The sequence below is a fragment of the Diabrotica virgifera genome, chromosome 5 (genome assembly GCF_917563875.1).
Source record: "Diabrotica virgifera virgifera chromosome 5, PGI_DIABVI_V3a".
In the NCBI taxonomy this organism is placed as follows: domain Eukaryota; kingdom Metazoa; phylum Arthropoda; class Insecta; order Coleoptera; family Chrysomelidae; genus Diabrotica; species Diabrotica virgifera.
In genome coordinates this window covers 117,033,060-117,055,459 of record NC_065447.1, presented here as the reverse complement: position 1 = coordinate 117,055,459, position 22,400 = coordinate 117,033,060, and the positions used below count along the sequence as shown (strand labels likewise).

Here is a 22,400-nt window from a genome sequence, read left to right as displayed (position 1 = left end):
TTGTACTGTATAATATATAATATATATAATATATTAATTTTTTAATTAATTATGTGCAATTAAATAGCTTACATTTACAAAAGTTGGAAAAAATAACATTTAATATATTTTTTTAGTGTGGTATAGATATAAATCAAGAGCCTCTTAAATTTCTAAAAAAGTAACGTAGGTATAATCTGGCGCCAAAACAGCCGACGCCGAATCGGCCGGCGCCGAACCGGCCGGCGCCGAACCGGCCGAAGCCGAATCGGCGGCGCCGAACCGGCCGCGCCGAACCGGCGGCGCCGAATAGTACTAGACCCTTCTCAGATGGAGCTCGAGAGTTCTCAATTATTCTATTGGCTATCTTATTTGGCTCAATTGTTGATTTGTTTAAGTGTTGTGCTCTGCTTGCTTCGCCCAGTTTGCGGATCAGTCCCCATGCCTTCCGACTGGAACGGGAGAAATCAATATGTTCTACGGTAGATTTCCATTTATTAAGTCTAGTTGAATCCAGTGACTTGAGTAAGTTGTCACCGATTTCGGGATCTTCTGATTTCAAAAATTCTTCATATAGTTTTTGGCTTTCTTCCGTCCAGCCTGGGATGTACTCCTTTCGAAAACCTCGGGGGATATGTTTTTTGGCGATAGAGATAACCATTCCTAAAAAACGGTGGTAATTGTTGGCCTTTGGGTCAATGAAGCGAATGCAGGTGTCCAGCTCTTTGGTGTATTCAGGCCAATTTGCTTTGTTAAAATTCCAACGGGGTCTCGGCGTGGATTCAACGATAGAAATTTGTATGCCTATTTCGATTATGACAGGTCGATGTTGGCTGCGAGGGAAACTAGGCAGTACAGTTCGGGAGCTTGGGAGTGGTTGTAACTGTGAGTTACTCGAAACCCAGCATAGATCAGGGTTGTAGCCTTTGCGCCATCTTCTAGAAAAGAAAGTAGGTTTATCTTTTAGACTATGGATAAGGTGGATATTGTTTTCTTCGGCCCACTCCAGGAGTTTTTCCCCATTTTCATCATTGTTTTCATACCCCCATTTGTTGTGGTGACTGTTAAAGTCCCCTATGTAAACTGTAGGTTGGTGTCCTCAGTTTTGATTACATTTGTTGGCCATTTAGTTAATGGTGGTTTGTAGATGTTCTTTATGGTTATGTCATTCACTTTTGTAGAGATTATGGATACACTATTTTCGCAGCTGCAGTCCTTCACCTTGGAATTTTGTATACTGTTATTCACGTAAGTTGCAGTTCCGTAAACATTGCTGTAAGTGGCTCCAATCATGCTATATCCCGGAATTTTACCCCTCTTAAGAAGCTCGGTTTCTGATGGTGCGTGAGTTTCTTGAATAGCTATGACGTCAACGTTATTTTCTATTAGTATTTTTGAAAGAAATTCAGATTTTGATCTACTAATTCCCTCTATGTTTATTTGACATATACGGAGGGTTGGTCCGATACGTCTCGTCAAATGGTGTTGATAAACACCTTTGTAGTTTTCCATATTCCTATATGGAGATTCCTTTCCTTGCTTTTCTTTATCGTACTGGTTGCCAGGAGAGCTTAGCGGCTAGTTTGGCGTCCAAAAATTGATAGACCATTTAGCGTTACCCAGGGTGCACCACGTGGAGGCGATCTATCATTACACCCCAACTTCACGATTACCAAGAGTTTTAAAAAAAGGGTCTCATATTTGGATCCATTACCCTACGTACGTGCGTATGTACGTACGTACGTACGTACGTATCTCGCCACCGTCCAGCAAAAACTACTGGACCGATTTTGATGAAATTTGGTATGAGTAAGTTTAAGAGAATGTTGTCGAGAAACTAAGCTTTTAAAAAAACCTCTCAAAGGGGGGCCGAAAGAGGGGGGTTATTTGGGACCCATTTTTGAAAATTTTGACCGAAACGAATGAAATTTAACTCAAAGTTAGCACATCGACAGTTAAATAGAAATTTGGGAATTTGACATTTGCAAATTCAAAATGGCGGCCAACATCGCCGACCGCCCACCCGATACATTTCCTTACCTATCTATAAACTTGTTTAAGATAAGTTTAATTTGAAAAAGTCGTTCTATATCCTAAAGATGAGGCTATAAGAAAAATATTATCGTTTTTCAGAAAAAGTTATGGGTTGCCTATATTTAAGGGGTGAAAATTTGACATAACTTTGAACTAGATTTTCTCAAAAATGGCTCCAAGGAATTTGTTCATTTTTTGATATATTTTTGACATTCTATCGGTCAATTGAATGACATTAGTTAGATTTTTTAAATCCCCATGGGGGGGGGGGTTATGAATTTTTTATAAAAAAATATTGGAGTGCCCGTAACTTCCTCTGTAATAGAAACTAAAATTTGAAATTTGGCAGACATATATGATACTTTATTATCTATTATTACAATAAATTTTACCCAAAATTTGGTTTCCGGTTGAACCGGAAATGAAAAAAAAATCGTAATTTTTTAGATCCGCCCTATATATTTTTACATGTTTTGAAAGAATACAAAATTACTACAGGATTCCATCCTACTACATCGATTTACTTGATATTTTCACAGTAAGTAGGGAATAGCTCAAGAAACAAAATCTACGCTATATACTATGGCGCTTTTTACCTTGGGGCGGTTCCCACCCCTTCAAGGGGGTGGAAAATTTGCTGGTCATGAGAACCACGGAAATGGCTAGAGAACCTATTTCTAAGCAAAAACTGGTCTATAGTTTTTTTTTTGAGAACTCAATATTTTTTGAGTTATGCCATTGATTATAAACTTACCCATGTTATGCGTAGTTGAACACTGGCCATATTCATTGAAAAATGACACCTTTTTGGACGGTTTTTTGTGAATACCTTAAAAACTATGCATCGAACTAAAAATACTATATAGGACATGTTTTAGATTATAAATAACAAAGAGATTCGTTCCTTCGTAAATCTTCTATTTATAATACAAAAAGAGATATGGTAGGTGAAAATAGTTTGTTTTTTGGGGCATGCTCAAATTGGTGTCTTCAACTTGAAATAACAGAGGAACGGTAGGTTTTAGGTGTATAATGCTACCAACGCCTTTTGTAGTGTTTGAAAAGGCCTTTAAAACGAGCACCGTTAAATGTTGGTTACATTCAAACTAAGCGAGATATAGTGCAAAAAACTATATGGGTAATGTACGTTAAGGAAAAATACATACATAATAAGTACACATATTTAACCCCTCATCCACCAGAATTTAAATGCATCGTTTTTCTTCTGCAATACCTTTTAATATAGTGTTGTTTCTACTTTTAAAAAGTTGGACGGGTTTAAAATCAAAGGTTTTAAAAAAAAATAAGATCAAACATAGAGCGCATTTTTAAATTTTCTTAAAAATCTTCCTTTTTCTCATGTAATTCGAAAATAAAATGTTCCACTCCCGAGAAGGGGTGGGAACCGCCCCCATGATAAAAGGGCCATAGTATATGTATATAGGATAGACTTTGAATTAGGAGATTGGGCTACTCCCAAAATTTCATAATCGATGCAGTAGGATAGAATTCAGAGGTAATATCTTGTTCTTACCCTCGCGCATTGACTGGCGTAATAGAAATAGATTTTAAATGCAAATATTATAAACTATTAATTTCTCTAAAAAATGAACTAATTTGAAATGAAAGTATGACTAATATTCTATTGATTTATGCAATAATCTATATATCTGTGTGTCCCCGAAATATGGCATCGAACATTTTCTCAAATGCAGGAATTAATGATGCGTAGAACCATAAAATATTTTCAGGTATACAAGGTGTCTCTAAAATATCAAAATAACGAGTAACTGTGTTATTTCTATAGAATGCCAGTATCTAGTACGATAACGATAATAGATCGGTACGATAAAGTTCTCGGGCGGCCCTTCCGTCCAGCGTTTTTTAATAAAATTGTGGCTTATCTCCCATCAAAACTAGTTAGTTACAAAAATGCCACAAGAAAATAGCTTCAGAACAACATTTTAATTTAGCGCCTAAGCTATCCGGCGTCACTATAGCTTAGGCGTCATCTCCACGCAGGTAGGCCGGGGTTAAAAACCCAGCGCCGGTGAGAACATGTAGACATTTTTAAAAATGTCGATAGGCCCCAGGACGACTCAGTCTGAATAAAAATGATTACCTTAGGTAAAAGCTGGGATAATAATAGGCGGTTGAAGCGTAGAACTGGCCTTGTTATCTTCCTTGTATACCGTAGGCCCTAGATATAGCAGACTACCCTGCTATAATCCCAAAACAGCATTAGCGGTATAAAATGGGAGACTATTATTACATTTTAATAAAAAAAATTTTGTGGTACCTTATTAGAGTTTAGTACTTTGTTATTGAAGAATTATTTAAAATCTAAATAGTCAAGGAAATTAAGCATTTTGGCTCGCAAGTTTTTCGTCCAGCATGGATTTACTTGAAATTTTCACAGAAAGTAGGAAATAGTCCAAGGATCGTTTCATATATCATGTTGCTGTACGCTAAAACATTGGGGGTGGTTGCCAGCCCATATCAAGGGTGGGAATTTTTTATTAAATTTTAACCATGCAAATCGATGTAAAACGTGATTCTAAGAAGAAAATGTATTTTATATTTTTTTCGCAAAACTAATATTTTTCGAGTTATTCACAGTTGAAAGTAACAGTTATTCGACGAAAAAGTCCACATTTTTAGAGAGTTTTTTGAGAATAACTCGAAAAATATTCCCTTAACCCTTAAACGCCCAAGGGTGGGTAAAAAATGTCCACCTAATGCGTATTCCCTTGTTACATATTTCGACTCGTCCAACGAAGACTGTACAACTCAATTTTTGGCGTTTTTGAGTTATCATCATCATCATTGGCTCGACAGCCCTTTCTGGGTCTTGGCCTGTTCCAGGATTCTTCTCCACTCTGATCTGTTTCGTGCTTTTTTTCTCCAGTTTTTTATTTTTAGGGTTTTTATATCATTTTCTATTTGTTCTAAATATCTCAGCTTCGGTCTTCCTCTTGTTCTTTTTCCTACTGGCATCTGTTTGAATATTTTGTTTGGTATTTCGCCTTCTTCCATTCTTTCTACATGTCCCATCCAACGCAGCCGTCCTATTTTAATGAATGTTATGATATATGGATCCTGGTATATTTCGTATAGTTCAAAGTTGTACCTTCTTCGCCAAATTCCATTTTCTTTTGTGCCCTTATATATGTGTCGCAAGATTTTTCTTTCAAAGGTGGCTAGCAATGTTTCCTCTCTTTTAGTGAGTGTCCAGGTTTCTGAGCCGTATGTGAGTACCGGTCTTATTAGGGTTTTGTATATTTGGCATTTTGTTTTCCTTGCGACGTTGTCTGATCTTAGTTGCCGAATTAAGCCATGATAACTTTTATTGGCAATAAATATTCGCCTCTTCACTTCCTCTGCTACGTTATTATCAGATTGTTTCCGTTAGTTCGTTTTGTATCCGGATTTTACTTTCTACTTTTAGAGATTCTTTTATCAGTTCTATTAGTTGTGTTGGTATATTAAATTTTTTCATTGCTTTTATTAAGAATTCTCGGTTTATATTGTCATATGCGCTTTCGAAGTCAATGAAGAGATGATGTGTGTCGATGTTATGTTCACTTGTTTTTTGAGTTATACCCCTGAAAAATTAGATAACCGTGATGCCTTTCAACGAACAAAGTTCTAAGTTAATTTGTTCACGTTTAGGCAACCAATTTTGCACTTCGATATTGTACTAACTTGTATATCTTTACATTATCCCACGAAAACTATCCTATCTCCTATCTCAATCAAAGCATAATCAAAGTTAGTATAGTCTTCCTCGGCATTCCGAACGGAAGCGTCATTGTCTCGTAAGTTAGAATAGTTTTTGCATTTTAAGGTTAAGTAAAGTACGCCTACATGAACAACATTGTTTACTTTATAAAAGTTGTACACATTGTACAGCGTATAAATTTCTATTAGATAAAAATAATACATGTCGTGAATAGAAGGTGCATTTTATAAGTATAAATAAGTATCCAGGATGTACTATCCAGGATTTTCCCGATTTTTTCCAGCGAATACTGTACTAACTCATTCAAAAACCATATAAAGAAAAAAAATTCACATGTTCAAAAGAACAAATAGAACAATACGGTAAACACAATGGATAAACATAAAAACAATTTAGTAAACAAAATCCCCTGATTTTTTGCATTAATCAAAACTTTATCTTGCTTTATTCGAAAACTTAAAAAATGAGTTAGTACAGTCTTCGCTGAATGAGTCGATTTATTACGTGTTTAAAATTTTTTTAAAAATTATTTATTGTTAAAAAGACAGCCCTTTATCGAATGTTAATTTGGTTCTACCGATATTTTTGAAAATAAAAGTAGCATCTTGAGTTAAATATGGGTGGGCATAAAAAATACACCCTTGGTAAAACTTGTTACTAAAGGTTTCTATATAATTTCTCGTTGGTAGGAAGATCGTCCATATAATTATATACGTATAATTACATAATCTACATAATTATCCGCCAATGAGGAGGTTTAAAGGAAGAATGTGGAGAAAATCGACAAATTTGAATTACTGGCTTTTACTGGTATGTTAATTTTGAAATACATTGTAATTTTGTTGTAAGGTTTGTAAATTATTTATATTAATATTTTAGAAGTTGCTGTGTTTATTAAGCATAAGATTCTTAAGTTTAATCCATTTCCAACAACTCTCAATACATATATTAGCTATTTTCGAGGTGGACATTTTTTACCCACCCTTGGGCGTACATGAAACCTAAAAAAGGTTGGGCGTTTAAGGGTTAATAAAAAAACTGTAGCTATCGAAATGATGTCTTTTGGTAACACAAACCCAATTTTTTCTATAATATTTTTCCGACCAATAGAAACCGAGATACGCCATGTTAAAAGTTAACTTTTTTCGTCAAATGTATAATTTGAAATATTCAACGCCAAATAACGGGAACACTTTGCATTTTTCGAGGAAAACTTAGATAATCTTTTTTCAAGGATACAATTAGACCTTTCAAAAGAAAAAACAAAAAGTTTCTAGCATAAAAATTAAGTATGATCAAAAAGGTCGGTACCTGCTTTTCTTTATGAAAAAATCAAGGAAAACAACCCCCTAACACCCTCCTAATTAAAAATTGGCCTTTACCTTTCTGCAATTCCTTTTATATTTATATTATCAATATACCCAAGAAGTTTGACCTATTTAAAAGGCCTATTTTTAGCAAAATTGGAGTTTAAAGAAAATTGATTTTTTGCAATTTCGCATTTTTCACCATTTTCTTCAAAATATCTCCGAAAATACTAGAAATACGAAAAAAATGATACATCATTAAATTGTAGCTTTTTTCATAACTAAAATTTACATGTGCATAGATTTTCATTACATTAAACTGTTAGCGAGATATAGCTGTTTAAAACCTCTATTTACGAGCAAACACCCCCTTATCAAGCCCTTTAAACCCACCTTAATTAAAAACTAAGGGATCTTACTGATTACATAGTCTTATAGCTCTTCAAAAATTCTACAAAATCATTTTTGAAGAAACTTTTTATCGCCAAAAATAAAGGAGCTATGTTTATAAAACCTAATTTTTTTTGCGAAAAATTCGAATAGTCCGTTTATAGAACTAGTAGCTTATAGAACAGAACTAGTTCGTATACTGGAAGATGACTAAAAAACTATTTGTATTTTTTGTATTTGTATTGTACATTTGTATTGTACATTTATTTGTAACTTCGTATTTTTGTGTAAATAAATGTTTTTGTAATTCTTTAATTCTACTTTTTTTTTCTCTATAGATCTATTAACTTATCTACTTATAAAAATTGCAATGTTATTAAGGGTAATTTTTAAGGGTTTAAATATGATATCATATCCTTTAGCATAAAACAATCCTTATTTGACCAATCAAAACCAAATTTTACCCATATTAAAGTTTACAATGTTTGTATATTATAATTTTTGAAAATAAGGGGTAGTTTACACCCCTAAAAATAATCAACGCCCTTGAACATGATATAGAATATGAAGTACAGGGTGACATAATCCTAATCTCAAATTTTTATGTAAATCGATGCAAGCCAAAATTATTCTTTTAGGATAAGTCAATTTTTTATATATGTATAGCTCCAATAAGTGTGGTTGTAAGGGTTGAAATATTATGAAATTATATATTAAAGCATAAAAAAATCATTATGTATCTAATAAGAATGCGTACAACGGCTCAATATAGAAAATGAACTAGACGGTGAAATGAGCCTAATCCCAAATTTTTGTACAAATCGATGCTGGACGAGAAAATTACGAGGTTTTGCTATCTTTTCAGTTTCATTTTCTCGACTAAAACACAAAACTGAATAAATCCACTTTCTTTATAGGCCTGGATCCCGCGTACCAAAAAAAAAGTTGATTAGTAGCAAGCTGAAAAGTTGTCAATAGCTTAACGCTGTCTAGTCGGACAAACTTTGATGTACGGGAACACAGGAACTGCGGAAGTTTTAATTGTGGAACAGTTTATAAATTTGGAATGTCAGATTACGAAAACGTCCTATGTATTTTGTCGGACAGAACATCCAATTGATTTGTTACCCTTTCATTCAAATGTCAGGCAAAAATCAGACTGCTATTACTAACCAACACGATTCCTGTCATTTGACATGTTCTTCGTTTTCCACTCATTAAAATGCCCAGTTGGCGCTAAGCATCAGTCTGATTTTTGCATGAGATTTTCATGAAATGGTAACAAATCAATTGTAAGTTCTGTCCGCCAAAATACATGGAACGGTTTCATAGTCTGACATTCCAAATTTTTAACCTGTTCCACAGTTAAAACTTCCCCTGCTCCAGTGTTCCCATACATCAAAGTTTGTCCGACTAGATACCGTTAAGCTATTAACAAATTTTCAGGTTACTATTAATCACCTTTTTTGGTACGCGGAATCCAGTCTATGATTCATTTTGTGAAATGAATGAAACCTACCACTTAACCTGACTTCCTTAGAATAGATGAAGAGTACCTACTCACGATCGGTTGGATAATCGACCAATCATATTAAAATTTCAATCATAATCAAACACACAGACATCTGAAGACAAACGAAATGAAGAGCTTAAGTATGGGCCATTCCACGAACATACGCCTGTTTTGGATTATTTCGACAACGAATATTTTACTGTGCAACATAAGAAGTACGAAAGTAAATGGCGCTAATAATTATTCCAATAAACAACAATGTAATTTGCAATTTACTTTCGTTCTTTTTATTTTGCACAGTAAAATATTCGTTGTCGAAGTAATCCAAAACAGGCGTATGTTCGTGGAATGGGGTATACTACAGGATTACTGAAAAAATATTACAGGACAGGACAAGGACAGTCAACTTAGACGCAAGGGGCCTCCATACTAGGATATACTTGGATAATAATCAGATAAGAAAATGCAACAATAAAATATAAATAAGAAGAAACGAAAGGTATAAAAAAAAGCTCACCCAAAAATGTGCTAATACACACATAGGATCGCTCACCGTTCGCATCTTAACGCAAAACGGGAGAAGTTAAAAGAGGAGGCAATCAACTTGAGAAAGGCTTACTTAGGAGCTACAGCTACCTTAGGATTATTGGTGAAACTCACAGCGTGAATATAAAAGAAAATATATAAAATGGTGGAAGGGGTCTTAGCTGTACCTTACTGATGACCACCAAATAGTCAGAAATTGGTTTTTACGGTCGCCTTCCACCTTTTTACCGCTGTTCTTTTGTATTTACGTTGCGAGTATCGCGAATATTTTTTCCTTGTCTATGTTTATAGTAGTTCTCGCATTAATTATCATCCTTTTTAATTGCGTGCCTTTCCTCAGGTATCTGTAGCTCCTCAGAATGCATGTGTAGTTGTAGCTCTAGAATACAGGGTTTTCTGACATTATTGCGGCAAGTGGGCACATTTCTCTTGTAGTGATCCTTTCCCAAGTTAATTTGCTCTTCTTTATATCTGGATGCATCATACTAATGACGACCAAATAGTGAAAAATACGTATTTACGGTTGCTATTAGAATCTACTGGAAATACAACAGATTCCTCAAAGATAAGAAGCTCACTCTGAATAGTGAACGGAAAATTTACAGAGTAGTAATTAGATCAGTCATCACATACCTATGGTGCTGACGTGATGTGCTTTACACAAAGATGAAGAAAGATTGAGGATCCTAGAAAGGATCCCAGAGAAAATAAGACTATTCGGAGAATAGCAGGCCCACTAATCTTAGGTAATAATGAATTTAGAAAACTGATGAAATACGAAGTAAGAGAACTATTGAAAGGAGAAGACACCGTCATATTTATCAAGGCACACAGACTCAGATGAATGGGACATATAGAACGAAGAAATCCAGAAGCAGTTATCAAGAAAATCATCAAATGGAGACCGGTATCAGGAAGACCACGAGAAAGACCGAAAACGAGACGGGAGAACTAGATCTTAAGAAGATGGGAGTTAGAGAATGGGCAACCATAAGAAAAAACAGGAACGAATGAAGAAATATTGTTGAAAACGCCAAGTCACACAACCAATAATAATAAAATCAAAATGGTAATGCGGACTGATTCCCCACGACAAATGAATCGGAAGAGCCCGCAGTGAGTGTCAATAGTAGGGGTTACGGCGGTTTGGCCTGGGAAAATTTTGCCGACCGTGGAAAAAAGCGGTATCCTTTGATGTTTGCATCTGCCACAACCTCTGACGTCACAATTCTCGCCCACTGACCAATGAAGCCACTCCCACTGACGTCACAGAGCCCGCCAAGATGGACGCCTCTTCTTCTTATTTACTCTGCTAGGAGTATAGATGCCTTGATTATTATATTTTAAAACTATGTAAAAAGAGCTTCTAAAAATGTCTTGTTTAATTTTTTTAATGGAAAGCTGAATGGTTAACACGTTGACGGACAGAACGTCTATAGACGTCTAATTTCCATTGATGTAATGTGACACAACGTCTATAGATGACATTTTTAAAATAACGAGATCTGATAAATATAGGTATATAAATAGGGGTTACGGCGGTTTGGTCTGGGAAAATTTTGACGATCGTGGGAAAAAGCGGTATCCTTTGATGTTTGCATCTGCCACAACCTCTGACGTCACAATCCTCGCCCACTGACCAATGAAGCCACGCCCACTGACGTCACAGAGCCCGCCAAGATGGACGCCTCTTCTTCTTATTTACTCTGCTAGGAGTACAGATGCCTTGATGAATATATGTATTATATTATAAAACTATGTAAAAAGAGCTTCTAAAAATGTCTTGTTTAATTTTTTTAATGGAAAGCTGAATGGTTAACACGTTGACGAACAGAACGTCTATAGACGTCTAATTTCCATTGATGTAATGTGACACAACGTCTATAGACGACATTTTTAAAATAACGAGATGTGACAAAAATCTGTGTCAAAAAATATATCTACAGATGCGTATTAAATGTGACACGATGTCCGTGGTCGTCGTCCACATGTATACCAAAAATGTTAAAAAACTCATTGTTTCCATAAACTACAAGCGCCAAATGAAATTCAGCAATTTCCCTATTCTACTTTGCAAAATATATATAGTGTCACAACACTTGCTTATACATTTGAGGCACTGTCCATCGACGTGTTAGTACAACGCCCGTGCAATTGAGTCCTAAAACATACATAACAAACTGATTTGGTAAAACTATCAACAATTTTCCAAATTCGTTAATGTAGAAAATAATTCTCGGAAAAAGTTACTGCTAATACCACTTAATGAACTTATATTTTTTTTACAATCAATTTTCGATATCATTACAAGAGAAAAGCAATAAAAGCATACATTATTCAAAACCAGTTAAGCTCATCAAACATTAAAGAAAATTACTAGATAGAAAAATCCTATGTATTTAAAGAAATGAAGAGTTTCTGCAGCTTTTATAAGGAAAGCTAATTTATTAATCGACTTGTTCTGTTTCTAGCGATTTGCACACCAACCTGCCATAAAGAGAGGGGATATTGCACGAAGCCAGGGGAATGCAGGTATGATGTAGCTTTTTTTACGTAAGCACAGCTATATTGATAATCGATTAGGATAAAAATTGCATAGAAAATACAGACCTTTTAACCCTGAACTTTTTATCAATGTACTGCTCGTGAAATTGCACATGCAAGTATATCGATTAAAGAAAAATAATGTTTAAGCCTTGTGAATATTATTGTTACAGGATAAACGCATCTATATATCTATTGATATAACAATTTCATTAAATATGAATAATATCATTATTGATTTTTTAACATTTTTATTACAGATATAATCTATTATAAGATTTAACATAAATAATGCTACACTTCCCACATCACCCACATCACCAACAAAAATTAGTCCAGAAAGCCACTGCGCATCCGCTAGGAAAAATATTCTGATTCGGATTTTTTGCACAATCTTACTCAAAAAGGACTCCTTTTAACAAATTTGCATGTTGCCAGGACCAAACGGCGGCCAAAATTTTTGTAACGTTTTTTTTGTTTTTTTCCTAAAATTAATTTTTTTTGCATGGAAAAAGTTGTTTTAAGTTTTTCGGATCATTCCAAACAGAAAAGGTCTTTAGTGACTTTTCTCTAAAAATGATAGTTTTCGACATATAAGCGATTAAAAATTGAAAAATTGCGAAATCGGCCATATTTAACCCTCAAAAATTATGTGAAAAACTGAAAATTTGAATGTTGCCATGAAAGGAAATCTTTAAACATCGATTGATGAAATCCCGAAGAGTTTTTTGCAATACAGTATTCAAAACTCCTTTGTTTTTTAATTGCTAATCAAGCGTGCGCGACACTATTTTCCACCGACAGTATGGTGCAAATGAAAGGAATAAATTCGTTATTTCGTAAACCGGCGACTTTAAGGAAAAATCCCGAAGCAAGTAGATTTTTATTTTTAAGTTATGATATTGTGGCATATATGGTATACTAGTGACGTCATCCGTCTGGGCGTGATGACGTAATCGATGATTTTTTTAAATGAGAATGGGGGTCGTGTAGTAGCTCATTTGAAAGGTTCTTCAATTCTATATTCAGTAATGTAAACATTTACATAATTATTTATACAGGGTGTCCTTCTACTTCTTTTTTTTGTCAAATAATTTAATTTCATAAAAATTGTTTGACAGCCTGTATAAATAATTATGTAAATGTTTATATTACTGAATAGAGAATTGAAGAACCTTTTAAATGAGCTAGCAGACGACCCTTATTCTGATTAAAAAAAAATAACGATTACGTCATCACGTCCAGATGGATGACGTCACTAGTATACCATATATGCCACAATATTGAAACTTAAAAATAAAAATCGACCTGTTTCGGGATTTTTCCTTAAAGTTGCCGGTTTACGAAATAACGAATTTATTCCTTTCATTTGCACCATACTGTCGGTGGAAAATAGTTTCGCGCACGCTTGATTAGCAATTAAAAAACAAAGGAGTTTTGAATATTGTATTGCAAAAAACTCTTCGGGATTTCATCAATCGATGTTTAAAGTATATCTACCTACCTTGGCAACATTTAAATTTTCAGTTTTTCACATAGTTTTTGAGGGTTAAAAATGGCCGATTTCCCAATTTTTCAATTTTTAATCGCTTATATGTCAAAAACTATCATTTTTAGGGAAAAGTCACTAAAGACCTTTTCTGTTTGGAATGATTCAAAAAACCTAAAAAACTTTTTTCCATGCAAAAAAATTATTTTAGGAAAAAAACAAAAAAAAAAACGTTTAAAAAATTTTTGACCACCTTTTGGTCCTGGCAACATGCAAATTTGTTAAAGGGAGTCTTTTTTGTGTAAGATTGTGCAAAAAATCTGAATCAGAATATTTTTCCTCTCGGATGCGCAGTGGCTTTCTGGACTAAATGTTCTGAGGAGAATACGTACAAATAGGGAGCTGCTAAAAATCATCAAAGTCGGAAAAGTAGCTACCTGGGACACATAATGGTAAATGAAAAGTAACGCCTCGCGCAACTGACAACTCAGGGTAAGATTGATGGAAAACGGGGTCCCGGTAGGCGCCAGATTTCATGACAGAGAAATATCAGAGACTGGATCGGTCTTAATTCGACATCTTTGTTTAGAGCCACATTGGACAGAGCCAGATTTGCCAGTGTAGTCGCTAACCTCCACTAAAGGAGAAAGCACCACAAGAAGAATAAGAATGCTATCCTTCAAACCAAACCCTTTTTTCAGTGCGTCACTAATTTTGACGTCATTTAGGATTTTAAGAATCGCGACGATGAGCTAGCCAAATACCCAAGTAGGTGGAGGCTAATAAACCAAAGAAGAAGAAGAACGATTTTAAGAATGTTACGAGTCATTGCATGACAATTTAAGTTGAAAAAGGGGTTTGGTTTGAAGTATAGCATTCTTCTGACAAGGCGAAATGGCGGGTTCGTTGGGAAAAATATTCCCATGAGATTATTTTTTTGCATAATCACATTCGTGAGACATCCCAGAATAAGGTTCCAGAAGTCGCCCACGTGAAAAGTGGTCCAAATTTTTTTAACAATTTTTTTTAATCATATTGCAAAAATCAACATATTTGGCCAGGATAATTTTTTTTTAGATTTTTTGGACCATTCTGGACAAAAAAGGTCTCTCATAATTTTTCTCTAAAGTTGATCGTTTTCGAGCTATAAGCAATTCCTAATTTGAAAAACGCGAATTAATACTTAATAACTCAGTTAAAAATTATTATTATGAAAGTCAGAAAGTGACTATATCAAAGCCTAAAGCCCCTCCTACATGATTCTGAAGAAAATTGAGTCATTAATTTATTACTAAGCTGTTATTTTTAATTAATAACAATGAGCGGTTAGATCGTATTGACGCGGCTGTAAATGTGAGTGCGAGTAAGATGCAAAATTGGACTGCCGGAATGGCATCTCTCTCGCACTCAGCATTTACGGCCGCCTAACACTTGCATGGCGCTCATTATTATTACTTAAAAATAACAGCTCAGTAATAAAATAATGACAAAAATTTCTTCAGGATCTTTTAGGGAAAACTTTAGGCTTTGATCTAGTCACTTTCTGACTTTCATAATAATAACTTTTTAGGGGAGTGCAATTAGAACGAAAACATGCATTGTTTCGGAAAAATCCAAGCAAGCTTATATTTTTCTAAAACTTTTTTTGTTAGTTTATATAGAGGTTAAAGTAAAAAGTTCTACTCGTGGATATGGCCGCTAAATGTTTATTAATTGTTTAAACAATAACAATTGTTTTGTATGATTAATTTTAAAAATATCGTTAAATTCATCATTTTACTTTGATCAAATATGTTTGTATTTTGTTTTTGATTATACTGAATCCGAATATGACATTGCAATTTGAAAATTCTTATACAGAAGCTCTTTTACATTATGTCTGCGTAGCTAGGAACCACATGGAAAACTTTTTTATTATCAATTTTACGAAAAAAAGTTATTCTTCATAAAATGCTCGGGAAATGTCAAAAATCTAAAACTCAGCCATCAGATATCAAATTTTATCAATTTTATAGGAGTTATGTCAAAAATATGAATTTCGTTAAAGATTAAATTAACTTTATATTTCAGAATATCAAAAAATGCTATTATGGAAAATTGTTTGAAATTAAAAAGTATGTTTAAATACACAATTACATTATTCTAATCGAAATTTTTTTCTTAAATTACGGATACTCATCATTTTATTACAATTATGATAACAATTTCCTTATCACTTTTACGAAAAAAAGTTATTCTTCATAAAATCTAAGATACAACCATCAGATATTAAACTTTTTTAATTTTATACGCGGTATGTAAAAAATATGAATTTTTCTTAAGAGTTAAGTGCCTTTATTATTCACAATATTTTAATTAGAAGGATGTAATTGAACACTAAAACAAATTTTTTAATTCCAAACAACTTTTCTTAATAACAATTTTCGATATTGTGAAATTTACCGATACTTTACTCTTGAGTGAAATTCATTTTTTTATATACGTATAAAATTCATTAAATTTGCTATTTGATGATTGCATCTTAGACTATATACGATGCAGAGTATTTTATAAAGAATAACTTTTTTTCGTAAACTGATTAAAAAAGTTATCAATAGGTCCAAGTTACGCAGACATACTGTATAAAAGCTAAAAAAATTTTTTTTGCTGAACATTTATTATTGTTGAAGTTTATTATTAAATGTATTTTAGGTAAGTTTTACAGAAAAAAGTTTTGATCACTTTATATAAACATTTTTTTAGCTGGTAATTTTCGGTTTTTGTATTACATTTTTGTTATCTTTCTTAATTTTCTCAAAAAGAAATAGTCTATTTCATTTCTAAAGTAAAATAATTTAGTGCATTTTAAAGATTACATCCTAAGCTTTAAAAAAGCACTTATGGAACGGTAATAGATCTGTTCAAACTTAACCCATTTAGCGCCAAAGGTGCGAAAACGCACCATTTTTTGTAGATTTTTTTTTTGACAATTCGTTAATTTTTTTTAAATCTTTGTATTTTTTAAGCAACCATAAGATATAAGTGTAACTAAATTTAATTTTGTTTAATTTCCAAACTCGTGCTTTCATCACAAAAATATTTTCTAAATGTCCGACATTTTCAATCCTTCGACACAACTTTATTTTTACTGTAGTAATTTTATTGGCATAACACTTTTGTGGTCAATTAAATTAAAACATTATTTTTTTAACCTATTTGTACACCAATTGTTATCAAAATACAAAAAAAATAATTTCTGAGTCATCAAATCTCGTGTTTGAAAATAATGGTTCGATAACGAACCATTGGCGGAAGTCGACATATAATCCTGTCTGATCAGGAATAAGTTCAAGGTGGTGCACAGGCAGTAATTTGTTGGGATATTTCTTTATTATGTGTAAAAAAACGTATCCACTATGCTTGCGCTCCGAGCTCCTGCAACTGCTCCACATAGTGGATACGTTTGGCGCTCCCGGACTGTGCAATTGTGCGCACTCTGCCTCGGCGCTCCAATCTGTGGCAGTTTATATGTAAGGGAGCGCATACCGTATCGATTGGAGCACTTGAAGGGAGCGCGGAGCGCAAGAAGTTCGTGAACATAGTGGATGGTTGGCGCTCTCGGACCATGCAACAGTTGGCGCTCCGCCTCAACGGTCCAATAGATGGCGGTTTATATGTAGAGGAGCGCATGCATGTAGATGGGAGCAGTTGAAGGGAGCGCGGAGCGCAAGAAGTTTGTGAACATAGTGGATGGTTGGCGCTCCCATACCGTGCAACAGTGTGCGCTCCGCCTCGGCGTTCCAATTGGTGTCGGTTTATATGTAGAGGAGCGCATACCGTATCGATTGGAGCAGTTGCAGGGAGCGCGGAGTGCAAGAGGTTTGTGAACATATTGGATGGTTGGCGCTCCCGGACCGTGCAACAGTGCGCCAACGACCGTGCGGCAGTGCCTCGGTGGTTCAATATTACGAACGTAGTGGATACGTACCTTTAGAAAGACGAGTATTCTGGTATTCAGTTTTGTTAAAATCTGGGGTGGGGGAGGCGGCTACATAAGGGAGGTTGCGTAGTGTTGTAGACAATATGTCGATTTGTCGAATTTATGCAACTGGCACAGTGCAAGATACAGGAATGGAAAGTGTAAACTGGAAATATCTAAAATAATTTGTAAAAAAGATAGAGGGCCGTTCGACTTCGTTTTTGATAAAGAAGCTGAAGAAGGTGTAGGCAATGTTCTACCCATACTATTTTTGTTTATCAAAACTTCCAGGTCCATTTACACTCTTAATGTTTTGAGACTTTTCACAGAAATATAAAATTGTGTATTTCAATTTTTATATCTCATTTCCGCCAAAGGTTCGGAAACGAACCATTTTGTTGTTGTGACACCTGGCATTATCAAAGTGTAAAATAATTTTTTTACGAATGTTTAAGTTTATTTTACTCTAGTTAATCAAATATATTACATATTATTGCAGTATTTCTTTGCTTGGCGGTTAATGGGTTAAGTAATGCCGTCTTAAATTGGTGGTAATTCTATAAAACTACAAAGATTTCAAAAATTACATTTTTTAAGACGTCATATCATTTGAATTAAATTTTTGAGATTTTTTTTAATGTGTGTGTGTGTGTGTGTGTGAAAAAATGGCTTGGATGCGAGTCCGTTAGCCACAGATTTTTATTTTATTTTTACCTCAATTTATTAGTTTTGTTATATTTATACGTATTTCACTTAAATGATTATATTTGTTTCTTTCAAGTAGTTTATGAGTAATTTAAATATTTCCATTTTATGACAACTTAGTAGATATTCTATACTAATTGGAAAATGAACTTGTGTTTGTCGTAAATTGTAATATAATTGATTTATATATCTCTCGTTAATTTTGCATTCCAAGAAAATATGGTTTAAATCTCTAATCGAAACATTATCACAAAAACAGACTGATGAATTAATTATACCTAATTTGTGCAGATGTGCCTCATATTTCCCGTGTCGAGTTTTTAATCTGACGATAGTAGAAATATCTTGCTTTGGCAGGTTATATTTAAATATGTATTCAGGTGGCGGAGGAAGTTCGTGATGTAAAGAAAAATATAAATTTTTTGACATGCTTGTAATATTTTTCCATTCTTTTTTCCATATTTTATTTATTTTAACTTTGACGTCATTTATTGCATCTGTCGATAAGATGTGAGTTAGTATCTCACCTTTTTTTATTGCATCTTTGGCCAACTCATCCACTTTCTCATTACCCAGTATACCGGCATGCCCTTTTGCCCATATAAATACTACTTCCACTTTAGACAAATTATTTTTTATATTACATAAAATTTTTGATTTGTATGAACTAAAATCAGTATTTTAAATTGCATATATTGCAGATCTGGAGTCTGTTATTATCACAGCTTTTTCAATATTATTCTCTTTGATCCATTCTAGAGCTTTTTCGATGGCTATAATCTCAGCTGTAAAAATACTACTAATACTAGATAATTTGTAATTATTATGTTGATGGGTATTTTGCACATACATAGCACATCCTACTCCTGTTTGATTTTTAGAACCGTCTGTATAAATTACTGTGTAATCCACAAAGTCGCTCAGTATAGATTTTACTAAAATATTATTTAAATGATTTGATTCTGTATATTTAGGAATTATGATTCTGGGTTTTTTTATCAAAGTTTTATACGGAAATTTATAAATTGGTAATAATTTACTGTTGTGTAAATCTGTATAATTCCTGGTTTCAATGAATGCATCTGTTAGTGGTGGTGAATTTTTTATTCTCCAATATTTACTAGTTAAGTTTTCCATGTTTAATAAAGCCAGATTTGTTAAAAGGTCTGACTCAGTGTTTCTTAGCTTTATGCAGTATTTTTGAGCTAAAAATTGTCTACGTAAATTTAATGGGATTTCATTACACTCTGCTAGCATAACGTTTATTACAGTGGATACCATTGCACTTAAACATATTCTCAAGCATCTGTATTGTATCCGATCTAAAATTTTTAAGTTCGTATTGCTTGCTGATCCATATATCCAACACCCATAGTCCACGACTGACTGAATACAAGCATGGTAGAACAATAAAGCTGTTTTGGGATCTGCACCCCATTTTCTGTTGGTAATACACCTTAGTATATTTATTTTTTTTTCACACTTACCTTTGATGTATTGAATATGTTTAGTCCACAGAAGTTTATTATCTTGTACTATCCCTAGATACTTATACTGATTCACCACTGGTATAGTACGCCCACTCGAGGTTACGTTTCCCGGTGCGCGCAACCTATGCCTGGTGAAAAACATAATATTGGATTTTTCTGTGGACATTGTCATATTATTTTCATTTGTCCATTGTATAATAATTTCAACTATATGTCTCAATGATCGTAGACAGTCGTCGTAGGTTTTTTGGGTGGAGTATATACAGATATCATCTGCATATTGTAAACATTTAATATTTTCGTCAAACAAACTATGAATACTAGCAGAATATAAGTTGAATAATGTTGGACTTAATACTGAACCCTGTGGCAGACCTTGATTTACAACTCTTGGTCCGTGTAGTATATTTCTATGATCTTTTAACCATACTGTTCTATTAGTATATAGATTTAATATATTATTACAGATTTCATTATTGAAACCAAGTGAACACATTTTATATTTTAGTATGTTAAGATCTACTGCATCATAAGCTCCTTTTATATCCAGAAACAAACAAACTAGGTACTCATTTTTAGACAGCGCAATTTGTATATCTGTAACTAGCTTTGTTACTACATCCAATGATCCAAGACCTCGGCGAAATCCATACTGTGTACTAGGTAAAATACAATTTGATTCTAAAAACCATTCTAATCGAGCTTTGATTGATCTTTCAAAGGTTTTACTTATACATGACATTAAAGAAATTGGTCGATATGACTTGGATAAATTTTTGTCTTTATTAGCTTTTAATAATGGTTGTATGATATATTTTTTAAAATGATCTCTGTATTGCTCTCCTACCCACCAACTATTGAAAACTTTAATTAATTGCTCCTTAGCTATTGTGGGTAAATTATAAATTAATTCATAGGTAATAAAATCATATCCAGGAGTAGTATTCTTCGCTGTTTTCATTGCAACCTCCAAATCTTCAAGATCAAACGGAATTTGAAGCTCATTGCAATCTATTACATGCATATTATTATCAGTAGTCTTTAATATATTTGGTACATAAGTTGGTGCATATGTATCTAATAATTCCTCAATAATTGATTGCGTTAGTGGAGATTTTTTGTGAGTGTTATTCTTATTTGATATTTTTTTAATAAAATTCCAAATTTTTGATATTGGTGTGTTTTTATTTAGTTGATTGATAAATTCTACCCAACATTTTTTTTGTTTTTGTTTGAATAGAAGTTTACACTGTGCTTGTATTTTGCGTAGTTCTATATAATTTTGAAAATTTGATACTCCATTATACTTATTTAAAGCGTCTTTTCTATCTCTCACTTTCTCGTCGCAATCTCTATCCCAGCACACTGGTCTTGTGTTTTTCTGACTAGCGGCTGTGCGACATTTCATTGCCTCACGAGCTGCTTTATTAATATTAGAGACTAACTGTTCAAAATTGTCTTCAGTGGAAGTAATACTTTCATTTTCCATGCTGTGTGTTAAAATATTTTGATAGTTTTCCCAGTTGGCCGAAGATTCAATCCATTTTCTACTTGGTTGTATTATGCTGTTATTATATCTCCTTCTTAAGATTGTACTTATGGGAAAGTGGTCTGAGCCTAGCGTATCATCTAAAGGATTCCATCCTATGTAACCGATCGAGCTTGGTGAAGTAAGTGTTAGATCCACTGAAGAAGGATTTTCATTTGGTCTAGTAATTTTTGTAGGTCTACCATCATTTAAAACAATAAAATTGAGATTTTCTAGAGCGTCTGCTAAATTTTTACCTTGAATATTGTCGTGCACCGAGCCCCATATGCTATGATGTGCATTGAAGTCCCCACAAATTATACTTTCTCCTTGTATTTGTGTAAATATGTTCGTCCAATCATTTTTTGCAGCTTGTACATTTGGTGGTTTATATATACATATGATTGATATTTTGAGGTCTTCTATATATATTGCACAAATTTCTATTTTTCTATTAAAATTGTTTCTAAATTTTATTTCAGAATAACAAAAATGATCTTTTATAAGTATTCCTACGCCACCATATCCATCCGCTCTACTCTTATTTATAAAATTATAATTATTTAATCTAAAACTTTGGTTAGGTGATAACCAAGATTCATTTAGTGCAATTAAATCAACGTTTTGTGTTTCGTTTATATGATTTAAGAGATTTGCTTTATTTTTTATTATAGACTTTGCATTCCACTGTAATATATTAAACTCCTTATTCATTTTCTTGATTTCCAGCATCTTGTTGAATAGATCCTAATAAATTTTTTAGTTCATTTTGTGTCTCTTTTATAACCTGCATTTCTGTGACATCTAAATTAAGTTTTTTATATATATTTTCGAATACTATAGGTAGTTTTTGCATTACTATCATTTCTAATTTTTCCTTGTATATCTGAAAGTCTTCTCTGTGCGGATTAGATAAGATTGAATTATTTATTTTAATTTTGTTTTGAAAATTTGGTGTTTCTTCTATAATAATCGGTGAAATAGCTTTACGCTTTTTTGGTTGTGATTGTGGTCGTGGTACCCAATTTTTATTTGAACTGGTTGGCGTAGATGATATGTCAGAGTTATCAATTTGACTCATTTGTGGAAAATTTTCCAAATTGTTCAATACATCAAATCTATTATTAGAAGTTACTTTAGAGTAACTGCTATTTTTTTCTAACAATTCCGCTTCC

At 33.4% G+C, this 22,400-nt stretch overlaps 1 protein-coding gene across 1 annotated transcript in view; it reads left to right on the top strand.

Moving 5' to 3' along the window:
* The window catches only part of LOC126885117 (delta-like protein 4), a 141,136-nt gene that overhangs the window by 64,374 nt on the left and 54,362 nt on the right, over positions 1 to 22,400 (top strand). The window contains exon 4 of the mRNA XM_050651548.1: positions 11,983 to 12,043. Coding sequence (XP_050507505.1) covers positions 11,983 to 12,043 — 61 coding nt within the window. The remainder of the gene's footprint in view (positions 1 to 11,982; positions 12,044 to 22,400) is intronic.